At 48.5% G+C, this 13,482-nt stretch overlaps 5 protein-coding genes across 5 annotated transcripts; 2 read left to right on the forward strand and 3 right to left on the reverse strand.

The window, feature by feature from the left end:
• Positions 1–98: 98 nt before the first annotated feature.
• F5147DRAFT_567805 (Ureohydrolase) lies at positions 99–1,988 on the reverse strand (the record flags this gene model as incomplete). Its single annotated transcript, XM_041430876.1, has 8 exons — positions 99–365; positions 430–516; positions 882–1,008; positions 1,065–1,346; positions 1,398–1,735; positions 1,791–1,800; positions 1,864–1,883; positions 1,938–1,988. 8 exons carry the CDS (start codon positions 1,986–1,988, stop codon positions 99–101), a joined length of 1,182 nt encoding a protein of 393 aa, XP_041297647.1.
• Positions 1,989–2,726: 738 nt separating this feature from the next.
• Positions 2,727–5,468, forward strand: F5147DRAFT_348309 (pyridoxal phosphate-dependent transferase). The gene is made up of 15 exons (XM_041429324.1): positions 2,727–3,075; positions 3,129–3,194; positions 3,243–3,468; positions 3,524–3,669; positions 3,724–3,800; positions 3,861–3,873; positions 3,931–3,963; positions 4,017–4,090; positions 4,148–4,211; positions 4,269–4,388; positions 4,453–4,559; positions 4,614–4,668; positions 4,717–4,866; positions 4,954–5,107; positions 5,247–5,468. The coding sequence occupies exons 1-15, from the start codon at positions 2,965–2,967 to the stop codon at positions 5,354–5,356; spliced, it is 1,506 nt and encodes a 501-aa protein (XP_041297648.1). The 5' UTR covers positions 2,727–2,964; the 3' UTR covers positions 5,357–5,468.
• Positions 5,469–5,891: 423 nt separating this feature from the next.
• F5147DRAFT_743149 (CwfJ C-terminus 1-domain-containing protein-like protein) lies at positions 5,892–8,700 on the reverse strand (the record flags this gene model as incomplete). Its single annotated transcript, XM_041439587.1, is given in 14 exon segments — positions 5,892–6,024; positions 6,209–6,520; positions 6,583–6,795; positions 6,848–6,887; positions 6,935–7,261; positions 7,359–7,548; positions 7,604–7,626; positions 7,646–8,027; positions 8,082–8,179; positions 8,242–8,349; positions 8,401–8,487; positions 8,516–8,534; positions 8,573–8,591; positions 8,651–8,700. 14 exon segments carry the CDS (start codon positions 8,698–8,700, stop codon positions 5,892–5,894), a joined length of 2,001 nt encoding a protein of 666 aa, XP_041297649.1.
• Positions 8,701–9,940: 1,240 nt separating this feature from the next.
• Positions 9,941–11,914, forward strand: F5147DRAFT_568039 (Alpha/Beta hydrolase protein; the record flags this gene model as incomplete). The annotated part of the gene is made up of 6 exons (XM_041430881.1): positions 9,941–10,263; positions 10,325–10,471; positions 10,525–10,639; positions 10,698–10,916; positions 10,969–11,610; positions 11,663–11,914. 6 exons carry the CDS (start codon positions 9,941–9,943, stop codon positions 11,912–11,914), a joined length of 1,698 nt encoding a protein of 565 aa, XP_041297650.1.
• Positions 11,915–12,214: 300 nt separating this feature from the next.
• Positions 12,215–13,275, reverse strand: F5147DRAFT_743151 (NUDIX domain-containing protein; the record flags this gene model as incomplete). The annotated part of the gene is made up of 4 exons (XM_041439588.1): positions 12,215–12,295; positions 12,373–12,769; positions 12,822–13,087; positions 13,141–13,275. The coding sequence occupies 4 exons, from the start codon at positions 13,273–13,275 to the stop codon at positions 12,215–12,217; spliced, it is 879 nt and encodes a 292-aa protein (XP_041297651.1).
• Positions 13,276–13,482: the final 207 nt, after the last annotated feature.

Genomic DNA, 13,482 nt, shown 5'->3' on the forward strand with positions numbered 1-13,482 from the left:
ATCCAACACCTTACTTCACTGTTACCGAACTGTGCATTCAAGAAGTGGATGTGACTCACTGCCATTAGATCATATCACATCGTCACATCGAGATTAGTTTACGACGCTTGCAATTCACAGAAGGGTTTCGCCTGTGTGACGAATAGATAATGAGCATCATTGATAATCCACATTGTAGGTAGTCCCTGTGGATGCTCGAAAGTGCACGGCGGTCGTGCATCCCCATTCAAGAATATGGGACAACCGCGCTGACAACAAACGCGGCAACAGATGGACGACTTACCCAAAGCAGAACGGACCAATGAGCACCCCACCGTCACGGTCTGGCGTACACTCTCAGCATCTGCAAGCGTGGGGTTGACCTCCTGCGTGCGATAGATCAAATCAGATCAAGTCAATGGGAACAAAGATGTAGGTCAGGACACGTACCATCAAGTCGAACGCGACGAGTAACCCAGTTTGGTGAATCGCCTCGCAGATGTAGTGTCCTTCACGGAAGGTGAGCCCACCGCGCACCTGCAGGATTTCGGTTAGTTCTGCTCATTAAGACATTTAATTTGACTTGAAATTAATTTGTTTAGAAATACAATATCTACCCGCCGTGGGCTTGGACATTCCTGCCATGGATCAAAACACCTATGTTTCCAAGAGGCATGCGCACTACAAAGCGTCTGCACAAGCCAATATACGTTTATTTCATAGGTGGCGTATTTTCTAAGCGCCCCTTCAGGGCCAAGATGCAGGGAGCATTTTCGTGCACATTCTCGCATCTTCAATAAGCAAAAGTTGTTCTTTTCATTCTCAGCACGCGCTAAGTCACCAAAGCGCTCAGAAGGCACGGCTGACTCAAAAAGTACGTGCCAGGATACTGAGATACTCACCGGTGTCCCCGTGCTAGGCGCAACGCTTGGGTCGAGCGCGTCGACATCAAAGCTCAGGTGAATAGGACGGTCTCTTTGTGGGTTCACATGGTCGAGAGCCATTTCGACCACCTTGCCAATGCCATAGCTAGGTGAAATACAATCAGCGTAAGCGCCCTACTCTCCACCGGATTCCAAACTTACCGATCAACCTCATGCATGCTAAACGCCTTGATGCTGTGTTTCTTCAAGATCTCCTTTTCGCCCCTGTCCACGTCCCGTAATCCGATGTAGACGAGACGCTCAGCAGGGAGGTGAGAGACCCAGTCGAACTTTGCAAGGACTGAGTCTGGGGACGGAGCAGGGGGGTTGAGCTTGAGGAGAAAGGAGAGGGGCATGCCGTGGATGTTTCCGCTGTCGGTAGAGTGGATGGTATTGATATCCGCGTGAGCATCTATCCAGATGACACAAGCTTGGTCATATGCTCTGTGGGTAGAATGTCACAACAATGGTAGCAACTCATGTAAACGGGCTCACCTTAGGGTTCCGGAGATAGTGCCCATGGCTAGGGAATGGTCTCCGCCGAGGGTGACGGGGAGGTGTCCCATCTCTGCATGAGCCTGCACGGCAGATGCAACACTCTCGCAGACCTGTGCAACGAGCAGAGGGCTTCTCAATCTCGCGATGGATGCGTCTAATGCCGTATTAACAGCGGCGTCACTTGTGCCATTAACTTGGATGCCATCGGGTGGGGTAGAAATATCTTCAAATTGGTGGTGCCCGTCAAAAACGACGCGCCATCCGAGTTCTTCGATCTCGTTAATGAGCCCTGCCTGGACGAGGTGGATAGGACCTTTGTCTACGCCAAGCTTTGACTGAGAGAAAAGAGAGTGAGTAGGTGATTCAAAAAAGAAAATTGAGAGAACAGACCTGACCACCGCTATAGCCGGCGGTGCCGTAAGATTACCGACACCCGAGTAGCAGCCGATATTGGAATGCTCACCTAAACGGACATCCTACAATCTGAAACGATGAGAAGTCAGTATTACAGGGTATATTGGGATAGAAAACACGTACAGCAACGGTCTTTGGGCTCGGTAAAAATTTATTAGAAGGCGTTGACGACATACTGAAGGTTGACGGTGAGTCACTTAGTGGAGAGTCAAAGCGTAGCTAAGGTGGGTGTATGAGACTGAGGAGGGAATCTTTTTTCTAGGCTGATATCTGGGTTCAAGAAGGAAGAAAAATGTATATCAATCACAAGGCTAGGCTTGATAGTAAGATCCGACGCTGCATGGCGGTATTTTCCGGGTCGGCCGGTCAACTGTACTGGTGATTGCTGCATACCATTGAACGCTACACCTCACAGGTTTCACAATGTTAATGCTCTTGTTATATGATTGATGGTCAACGTTAACGGTGGGTTCAATACAGCATGGTCTAGCGTCGGAGCTTGAATACATGAATCATTGTTGCGTCAGATTGCCTCGTGAACTTGGGTTATCGGATGACATCGATGAGCGCTAGTATAGGCAGCCAGGCTCCTGCAGCTGGGCCTCGACACGATCGTTCATGACGCTCCATGCAAAGTTTAACTGCGTTGAACAATATCCACTGGCGTTCGAGTACAGCAATCACTTGTCCTGGCCGTGACTCAATCGGCAGTTGATGGGCTAGCCGACAAGGGGACTCTCTGCGACAGTGTAAGCGATAGATAGGGCCACGATGCGGTAGCTCAGTGGGGCCTCTCTGGCTATGTTTGGATAGGCACGCATCAGTTATTATTGGAGTTGGCACAGGATATCAAATCTTTCTTTGATTCCGCTGATATTGGCATGCCAGCAGAGCCCCAAAAGCAGTGAATAATATTACATATATTAAGAACCTGCCAGACGTCTTGAACCATCCATAATTATTCTGCCATTGGTTCCCATATAAACCTGCCCTCTGCCCTTTCTCTGTTTCTATTACGCTAGAAGCATGTCCAAACCCCCAACTAGACCCAACAGTGCCTACCCTTCACGTAGCGGCACTCCATCCTTAAGAGACGTCGTAAGTTCACCGACTTTCATTCTTCCCTTCCCTATCTCTAACCGTCTCATCCATGCACGTTCACCTCCACCTCCCCCGTCTCCCTTCTTCCAAAACTATCTCTAATCAGGTCCATGGTGTTATGAAAATCTTCCATCATGAGAAAGAATCCGAAGCTCATCAAGTACTTAAATCTCCCAAGATCTCATATATCCTTGTCACCTAATTCTTTCCCAGATATTCCGTCAACAAGTTGGACATCAGCCCAAACCCGCCCTAGGCCTTCCTCAGACTATCAACCCTGTAGGTTTTTCCCTTCCTTTACATCACGTGACTTGACCCGTCATTTAGGATGAAGAAACCGTTCCTGGTATCGAGCACCCTGGCAGCACCGGTGTTATCTACTGTTCAGATCGCGCTATAGCGAACGGTTTCAACTATGCTAATTCTCACGAATGGGCAAACTTGGGTCAGGGTGCCCCAGAGGTAGGCCCTATCCCCAATGCTCCCCCCCGCCCAGAGAATATTCCCTTGCCTGTGGATTCTTTGGAGTATGCACCCACAACGGGTGTCAAAGGTCAATCTTTCTTAGTCCGTGAACGCGATCAGCGCTGAACCGATTGTACAACCAGAACTTCGTGAAGCAGTAGCTCACCTCTACAACGATACTTACCGTAAGGGCAAAGCAAGTCAGTACACATACGAGAATGTGTGCATCGTGCCCGGTGGACGTGCGGGGCTTTCCCGTGTCGCAGCTGTCATTGGCGACGTTTATTGTGTACGAGTCGCTTCTCTAGCTTCCTTGTCTGCTCACCAAATTTCGCGCATATAGTCATACCAGGTTCCAGACTATACCGCCTACGACCAAGTCCTAAGTGCATTTAAGCGACTCGTACCTGTTCCCACTGCGTGCGTGTTTTCATCCTCCCTGACCTATATTAAACCGACTGAATTCTTGGATTAAATCAGATTGGATCCCAAGGTACACATACCCCATAAGATGTATACCACAACTTACTGAATGGATTCCGTTACATAGCATAAATACCGCCTTGATATCGAACAAACCAAGGTTTGTTTCTAACGAAACTCGCATAAACCCACACTGATTGATCGTGCTAACAGAAAGATATCCTTACTCAAGGCCTTGCTGTCGTCATTGCCTCGAACCCGAGGAATCCGACGGGGCAAGTTATTGCGTGCGTGTTTCCCTTATCTTTCTCCACTTTTTCATATCTGATACTTGATGATCAAAGTGGCAAAGATCTCAAAGAGCTCGTTTCGCTCAGCCGGGAGAACACAACGATCATTCTTGATGAGGTATGTCCCTTCCCTTTAGCCACCTCTCACTTAACGCTGACGGTTAAAATCTTGCAGTTCTACTCCTGGTACATCTACCCCGACAATGAGAAAGATATCGGAAAGAGTATCTCCTCTGCCGAATATGTCGAGGATGTAAATAGTGATTCTGTAGTTATCATAGACGGGTTGACCAAGGTGCGTTTTTGACACACCTTCACTGTGCATTCTCCCTTAAGCTTAATTCATACAATGCTGGTAGAACTGGCGTCTACCAGGTTGGCGTGTCTGCTGGGTCATTGGGCCCAAGAACCTCATCACCGCACTTTCACAATCGGGTTCATTCCTTGATGGGGGTGCGAATCATCCGTGAGTGCCATCCCGTTCCCTCATCTCTCCAACGTTCATTGAACCCTTGTGCAGCATGCAACTTGCAGCCCTCCCACTCCTTGAGCCGTCACGTGTCAAGATAGAGAAGGTGGGCCAATTATTAGATGTAGCAAAGAAATAAGCTGACATGAAATAGGTGGCCCTTCAAAGACACTTCAAAGCCAAGCGGGACCACGTGCTGAAGCGCTTGCATGCACTTCATTTGGACGTGGAAGTTCCTCCCCAAGCGACGTTTTACGTCTGGTTGAACTTAGAGAAGTTACCTCCTCCGCTTAACAATGGTTTGGTGAGTAATGATCCTCGCCTCCCCTGTCTTTGAACCACGGGAGGACGGAGGGGAAAGAACAAACGCTGATTCTTCTCAATGTGTCAGACCTTCTTTGAAGAGCTCCTGAAAGAGCAAACGATCGTTATTCCGGGTATCTTCTTCGATATCAACCCGGCACACCGTAGGAACTTGTTCAACAGCCCGTGTCATCACTACGTGCGGTTGTCGTTTGGGCCGCCTATGAAGGATTTGGACAAGGGTGAGTTTGCTGTCACTTTTAATATCGCACTTGGTTCCTCTGTTCTCCCGTCTGCTTACTTCTGAGAGGGTGTCTTGCGTTCTTATTACTTTTATCCTTCTATATTATCCATGGATGCTGACGTCAGCCTGGCACACAGGTCTCGATGCCATCGGTCGGGTGGTTGCTGCTGCAAGACTGGGGGGCACCAAGAAGATGGGACACAGCTATAAGAAGAGCTTGGAGAGCAGTTCTGAAATCAACGTCTAAACCGTGATTGACTGTCCCCCCCCTCCCCATGGTGGTCGTACGCCGGCTGGTATTGGAATCGTCATAGATGACTGAGAATAGAAATGGTAAATGGTTTGGACAGTATATTAATTATGAAAGATGCCGGTTTGTTTGTATCATCCTCAGTAGGCTAGCTCTGTATATAGCGTCGACCGATGTTTAGACTTGTACGGATGTATACGGAGGCAGGTCAGAAAATGACATGTACTATGGGCTTGAGACGTGGGGGAAGCCATCATGGGCAACACGTAGATCCCTCAGTCGTATTTGGGTGGTGAGAACAAAGCTGTCGATCTGCCATAGGCCGACACCGTTGAGGATAGTATTTGCAACCAACAGACGGCCTTGCAAAGCACTTGTGCAGTGTGCAGGTCATAGCTCAGCCGACTTGCTGGCCAGATCAGGGATCAATAAAACAATATCTTGATGTATGGCTTCGATTGATGACCAGGGCAGCATGAAGCACAAGGTGTCATAACCAGTACCCTACAAGCGTAATCGCAATGAACGTTGATTACATCGACGGGTCAAAAGACGCGAACGCAGCCTTGAATGCCTTTACATCTGCTTTATCCTCCTCCTCGGGAAGCATACATGCCTTCCAGTCCACCCTATCAGGAATACCTAGTATGTCGGTTAAAACTTGCCTGTAAATAATACCAGAGTTCCATTAGCGATTGCAAAAATACAAGAGCATGATCCACGACGACGGAGATAGGCAACAGAAACGGGAACAAGAACAAGCAACGCGTGAGTCCAACTCCATTCCCGCGGCAAAACGATATACCAAAGACAAGAAAGAGGACAAGGAAATCACCACAGCCCGCTCACCTGCCAAACTGCACCCCAAACGGTGCATGATCCTCGATCAGATGGACCAACGACCTCCCATCAGGCAAGTCCACTCTGAAATAGCTCCTACCCCTCCCGCCTGGTAGTCCTGAACTTTGACAATCTTCCAATGTGCCATCGAAATTGATTCCCTGAGACTTGAACGCTTGTTCCACCTTCCCCGCGAGCGAGATAGGCACAGGGACGGCTTGTACATGTGCATGCCCTCCTTTTGTGCTCAGACGTCCGACTTCGAAGAATACGGCGCTTGCGTTGTGGGCGGCGTAGAGAGCACGGAGAGAAGACTTATATCTATGGAGTAGTTGTCAGATTCCAGAGTCGGTAGATGAGGAAAGAGGACACTGATCACGTACTTATCAGTCTCCTCTAGAATTGGAGGTGCGATGTCAGCGGGGATGGTGTTGTACGTTGGGTGGTGCGCAATAGGTACGATGAGGACGTGGCCTCCACCCGGGACAGTACTAATGCTGCTATTATTTCCGTCGGCGTTGGATTGCGTAGGAATAATTTGACCCTTTGGAAGCGTCACATAACATTCATTTCCGATGGAGACTATGAGATGTTTTCTGTACGAGCATGGATTAACAGGCAACAGGGAGGTAACGAAAGAGTGCGTACGCGAGGTTGGGATTAGATAGGCAGAACCAGCATTCGTCGGCTGTAGGCCATAAGTATCACGAATCACATTCAAACAATTATGCTCACGTCCGATCTCCTTGATCTGATCTCTCTTCCCTCTCCGCTCCCCACCGCGCTGCCCTGCATTTGCAACCGGGCAGTCTTCAATGTAATGCTCCTCGCTGGCACACGCGCGGCACACATACCCCGGGCGTGGTTTTCGCCCACCTGTATCGCCCACAGCATGGCGCGTAGGGCAGTCACGTACAAGATGCCCAGGCGTATTACAGATACGGCACACGTATCCTTCGGGAGGTTTCTGGCGTTCGGGGCAAGAGGTGATGAAATGCTGTTTACAGGAGCTTAGCGCAAATTGTGGTAAGGTAGGGGAGGAGAACCTCAGTGGATTCACACCTCCGACATTTGTACCCTGGTGGTGGTTTGCCTTCCTCACCTTGTGGTGCGTCTACTTTGATTAGATGAAGTGTGCTGAATAAGGTTGAGTGCTCACTTGTTCGTGGACGCTTGCCGTGCTGGGGAACGTTTCCCCATATGAAATTCTCTGTTGTTTCGAATGTTTCGAGCGTCCGCTTTGGGGGTCGGGGAGCTAATTCAGTAAAAGGGTTTTTGGTGGCGTTTGTGGGGCGGGCTGGAGCGGGGTTTGACGGCGAAGGTGGGGTGATTGAAAATGCGTAAAACCACTGTTTGCGAACATAGTTTCAATGATTTGGTATCACGACGGAAGTTCCAACGTACCCTTGGCTTCTTGCCACCCGTAGCTTTCGGCACCAAATGCACCTAGACTTACGAACCTGGAAACCCTTCCTGCTTCATCATCCCACACGAAAGGTTCCCGCTCCCAAAACTGTGGCGGCCGGCCACCCAAGGCAGCAAAATGATATCTGGGTTTGACCTTCCTAATTACCTCATCCAGTGGTGTGGCGCCCTCAGATGCGAGCTCTGGAGAAGGTAAAGGCGCTGAGGAGTGCTGTGTGATGCATGCAGGCCAGTCATTTGTGATGAGGATGTCGACAAGCTGCGAGGAAGAAGAGGCGTTAAGGATGGAGGTAAGGGAGCTATACGTTTGGTTCTTGGATTGGGATTTTGAGGATGATTTGACGAGAGTGTTGGAGAGGAGGCGTTCGACGGTGTGGGTGGAGAAGAAAGGGGATGCAAACCCCTAGAATATGATGATTAGCGCTTACCTTGAGAAAAATAGGAACAAACACTGCACAGGAGGGGCTTCAGCGGTGGTGTAGATGCCTGGGTTGTAGATGCCACCTAGGCAAGCTATCCGAAGACCATGAGCGGTCGTCATAATCCCTGATTTATCTGGCAACTCGGTCAAACTCAAACTCATACGACAAAAAAGTGTGATGTAAGACAAAACTCACTCAGTAAAAATACATCCTTGCATAGCTCTCCACTAGTCTTGGCGTATTTTTCTATCACAGAATCAGGTAGGGGGTTCTCTCCTTGCATGATGTAACATTTCAGAGGGACTGAGGAATGGGTTAAGACAAAGTATAGCACTTATGAGACTGTGTACCTGCCTTCAATATCACCATTCAGAAGTTGCTCGGTTTCATCTGTTCCATCCTGCAAAGCCCCTGGCTCTTTCAAGGGACCAAAGAAGTCGCCTGATGCAGAGCACACAGTCAAATTTACCATGCTTCAGCGTCGATGGCTTTAATTTTCAGAAAAAGGTCGCTGTATGGACCCTACTGCAGAGCCTACCGTGAGTCTGTAGAAGCGAGCTCTGTTATTGATTTTATAGGCCGTTCATGGTGACTAAAAGCCTACATTTTCACGGGCAAAGCACTTGACGCTGTTGGTAGAGTGGAGGACGCCATGAAACTCTCCGTAGCACGTGATCGCCCTTGCACTGGAAACAAAAAGGGAATTATACCACGTGGACCAAACTTCCCCCTAGTATGTCGTGCCAGTCTACGCGACAGAGCTCTGCCCAGTTTATGCTGAAACAAAAACAACGGTGCTAATTCCAATTCGCCACCTCACTTGCTCATTGAACGTTGAACGTTGAACTGTGTTTGTATTCTAAATTCATTATTGCCGCACGCACGCGCTAAACCGGTGCACTCCTTGTATTTTTTCCCTGCCCCTCCTGGGCCCTGGCTCCGAGTCAGTTGAGGCAGCGATGATCCTCCTCCAAAATAAAATACTGTGTTTGTTTCGGAGATTGATGGTTTCTTCTATCATCTACACAGCGCAAACAAAATTTAGGAACAAAGTCGTTGTGGAACACTGCTGATAGGTCCTCTGACGCTCGGTTGCGTGGCAGCTGCGCGTGGTTTTGCATAGCGCAAGGTCCGTGATCAACGTTAACTCTTATATTTGCGTGACCGTCGCCACTCAAAAAAGTTCGTTGGATTCTCAGAATATGTCTGATTTTTCTAGGACAACCTTGTACCACAAAGGCCCATCTGTCAAAGGATTATGGGGCTCGATGAGCTTGCGGTTGCGAGGCACTCTGCGATACAGGCTCTGCCACTTAGGTTCTTCACTACATTCACTTTTACGGACTATTTCGCGAGATGAAAGGGATTAAGTGATGTGGCTTATGTAGATTTGTGCTTCGTGAGTTTTACATAAGGTTTAAATGCTGGACTTCATACTAGTCACAGAACCGAAGAAGGTCCAAGCAATTCGGTTTACATATACCATTTACGTTTTTGGGAACAAGGACCCCATGGCAAAATAATACCAACGCGCTTGCCTGAAGTCATGTTGCCTATTCTGTTCGGGGCATTGTTCCATACGGATGTAAATCTCGTCTTCCGAAGTAACTTACATCATGGATGGGCCGCAAGCGTCTATATATTTTCTTGTCGCCAACCAGTCGTTCCTTACCACCTTGCGTACTTGGGATACTTAGCTTGTCACGGTCATTCTCACCTGCCGCGGCCTGTCGTCTCGCAGGAACGGCCATCGACAAGCTGGATTCTGTATTTAAAGCGGTTCGTTGAAGTTGACTTCCCTCTCCAGCAACAGTGTCGGGAATCTCTACGTTTGGGTCAATTTCGTCCGTTCTCTGAATCATGAATTCATTCATTTTGTCCCTAGACTAAAAGCATGGTATTGTTTACAATCACCTGCATCCTTTTGTCACCGCTGCTCACGTCACTATCACATGCATCCCCTGTCTCGCGAGAGTTCTCAAGTTCGGGACTACCACATCCGTCGCTAGACTCCAAAAGTTGGTTTTGCCATCTCGTCCACGCGAAATTGGCTCAAAAACTTTGCCTACGAGCCGGGTCAACTGCAATATCCGTCAATACCCCCCTGGGCGTCGCACAGGGTACAGTCGATGTCTCGGGTGTTAACAGGTTTGCTGCGAAGTATGCTTCCGCAGAACGCTGGTCCCCATCCGCTATGGTGACTACATGGGCACTCCCGTATGTTAATTACATCACCTCTCATTTGCTGCCGATCACATGATATACACTACATCGATAGCAATGGTTCTACAAATGTCTCAGCGCTGCCGCTTACGTGCCCGCAGCCATATGCGAATACCTCCACATTCACCGAGGATTGCATGTCGATGATTCTCTATGTTCCTACCACCTTACACGCAGACAGCTGTGTACCCACTTTGATGTGGTACGTACAACGATCATTTTTTCGGCGATGGTGACCGTCATATATTCTGGTAGGGTTCATGGAGGTTCTTTTATGGTCGGTTCCGCCACAGATCCCGGTCTAGATGGATCTGCACTGGCACTTGCCACTGACTCGATCGTTGCGGTCATTCAGTACCGCCTGGGAGCTGTAAGTGCTTTCACTGTAAGCAATCCATGTCACTGTCAACTCGCATGATTCCTTTAAGCTTGGCTTCGTTGCTCCCAACAATCAGACCAATCTTGGTCTGGGAGATGCTGTAAATGCTCTCAAATTTTTGGCGACTGTGCTTTCTAGCTTCGGCGGTGACCCGAGCAAGATCACTCTAGCCGGTCAAAGCAGTGGTGCAAATTTGATTCGTGCCCTTCTTGCTGTGCCTTCTGCACAGTCACTATTTCAATCTGCGATTTTGCAGTCTGACCCTATGGTAAGTGGTATGCACGTCACTGGTAGGAACGTGAGACTCATTACTGCGTCAGGACTATGGCTTCCTGTCATCATCTGATCAGGTCCAACTCCAGCAGTATTTCGTGTCAAATCTTGATTGTACTGCAACCGACTTGGCATGTCTAAATGCTTTAACCGCGAATGATATCGTCAATGGTGCTGGTCTTTGGCAATACAACAGCTCTGTTTACATCATCCCAGCCGCAACTCAATCGGAGCCAATGCGTGTTGTGAATGACGGCACCTTTATCACCTCGACCTTGGACTCAACTTCACCATTCCCCCGGGTTTCCAAGCCCATCTTGCTTTCTAATGTTCCTGACGAAGGAGGCTATGCGATTTACGGTTCATTTCCTAATTCCATGCCCGAAGCTGAGTACGTTGCTATTGTCAACGCCTCGTTCGGCGAGGCACGCTATGAGGCTCTCATGGGCTCGCAAAGCTATGCCGTTGGGACTACTCAAAATGATGACTACCGTCCTCAGCTCCAAGTGCTCGCCACAGATTCGATCTGGAGATGTGCAACGTGGACTTTTGCGCGAAATTGGGTTTCTAATGGTGGCACTGCATATGTGGGATTGTACTCCGTTGGTGCTAGCTACCCCAGCAACTCCGCTGTCTCTTTCTGCACCGAACCGGGCGTTATTTGTCATCAAGATGATATTGAGATAGTTGTAAGTAAACACTTGCTATGTTCCATTTTTCACAACTCATGTTTTGTACTAGTTTGGCACTGCTCTTAACCCTGACTTGGCCCAGTCAGCGCTGATTGCTGAAATGCAAGCCCGTTATAAGTCATTCTTGTATAGCGGGAACCCAAACCCTGATGATTCATCATATGCCGATTGGCAGGCCGCTGACGCATCTGACGTCAATGCCATTATGCTCGGCAGCACTGGCGATGCGCCTATTGGCGCTTGCACCCCATCTTTTTGGGGTCAAAGTGTCGCGTACGATTATCAGGCATTCAATGTTTAGAACCCCCGTATGAAAGTTGATGTGGTCTCCCGGATACTGGATTCGTGTTATTATTTTCATCTCCAGGTCTCCAGGTGCATAATGAATTTCGGGTTCTGTTGTGTTTATTTTTCTCTTTTATCTAGATTGCTTTACATGTCATACATTGTAGCCCTTACTCTGTTGTTTTCCCCACTAAACGCCACTGTAGCCCAAATTACTTTCTTTAAATACACCAATCGCATTGTTCTCGGTATCAGAAAATGTGAATGATTGAACTGACTGATGTGACAGTCGTGAGGGTATGCCAACATGAAATCCTTAAAGTTTGGGTATATCAACTTCGACCGGGCATTGAGTGAACAAGTCAAAGTTGCGCTGCAAATTCATCTGAGAGAATGGCTATTTGAGCAATTAGACCAACGCAAGCCCAAAAATACGAGAATGTGATGCCGTACCGTGCCTACCCGTCCCACTACCATACGGTGTAGCCGACCCTTTGGACCACCTCTCAATTCATCGCCCTCGTAGACGAAAGCTTGATTCACTCCGTTATTGACACGGAGAAACTTTGGGTTGATCACCATCCGTCCGAATGCAGCTCTAGACAACATCTGAACTGTATTTCTCTGGCTCTCGGTATTGGACGATCCAGTAAGGATGAGGCGAAGCGTTTCCAGAATGTAGTACTGGGGTGGGAGAAGGCCAATTTTCCCATTCCTGTAGTCCTCTATTGCCGATTCTGGACGCAAAAATCGCGCTTGAATGACTTCTTGTCCACCATCAGGAGTCGGAAGGTGTTCTTGTCTACCTGAATGTAGCCCATCCGATGTAGAATCCTCAAGGAATGCGATAAAGAACTCTGTGCGGAATCGTCTGATTAGATGTTAGATACAGTTAAAGGACAAGGGACAAGGATCCTGTTTACCTGGCTGCTGCCGGTGGTGTCACCCATGTAGTAAACGGCAGCAAAGCGCCTAAGTCGGCTCTTAGGTTGTTGTTTGTAAGAAACGTCGAGAACGTCGTTTGTCCTCCATGGACATCTTTTCTAGCCTGAGTGAAGTCGATATCGAGTAATGTGCTCGGAGTATCCGACAAAGCCAGCAGTAGCCCCGCTTCTTCGAAAGTTTCTCTGATAGCAGTCCATTCTAAGGACGTATCCTGCTTGGCGTCAAAATTTCCGCCAGGAAAAACCTCCAATTCCAGATGCCTTTGAACGGGGACTACAGAAGAGTGATTCTGCTTACGTGTTGGCCAGCGAATGAATTAGCCTGTGGGTTGCGCTGAACAAGAAGTACTTCGTTGTGACTGTTGACCAGGACGAGACTTGCTGAAAGACGGGGCTCTGTAAGCTTTGGAGTTTCACTAGCACTGTTCGTCATCTTGGTTGAGGAGTTAGAGAAGAGACTCAGAGTCGTGACTGAGAAACTCCTCTGGGAAAGCGATACTTTACTGCCAGTATAATGTGTTCTGCTATGTATCCACACGTCGATAATTAATGTGAATCACAACAAGCCGCGGTGATAAACTCACTCTAGCAGTTGGTGACTGGGTGATCTGTGCTTGGACAGAAGTAGAGTGCAAGTCCT

The sequence above is a fragment of the Suillus discolor genome, assembly GCF_016758755.1.
Source record: "Suillus discolor strain FC423 chromosome Unknown F5147scaffold_6, whole genome shotgun sequence".
NCBI classification, from domain to species: domain Eukaryota; kingdom Fungi; phylum Basidiomycota; class Agaricomycetes; order Boletales; family Suillaceae; genus Suillus; species Suillus discolor.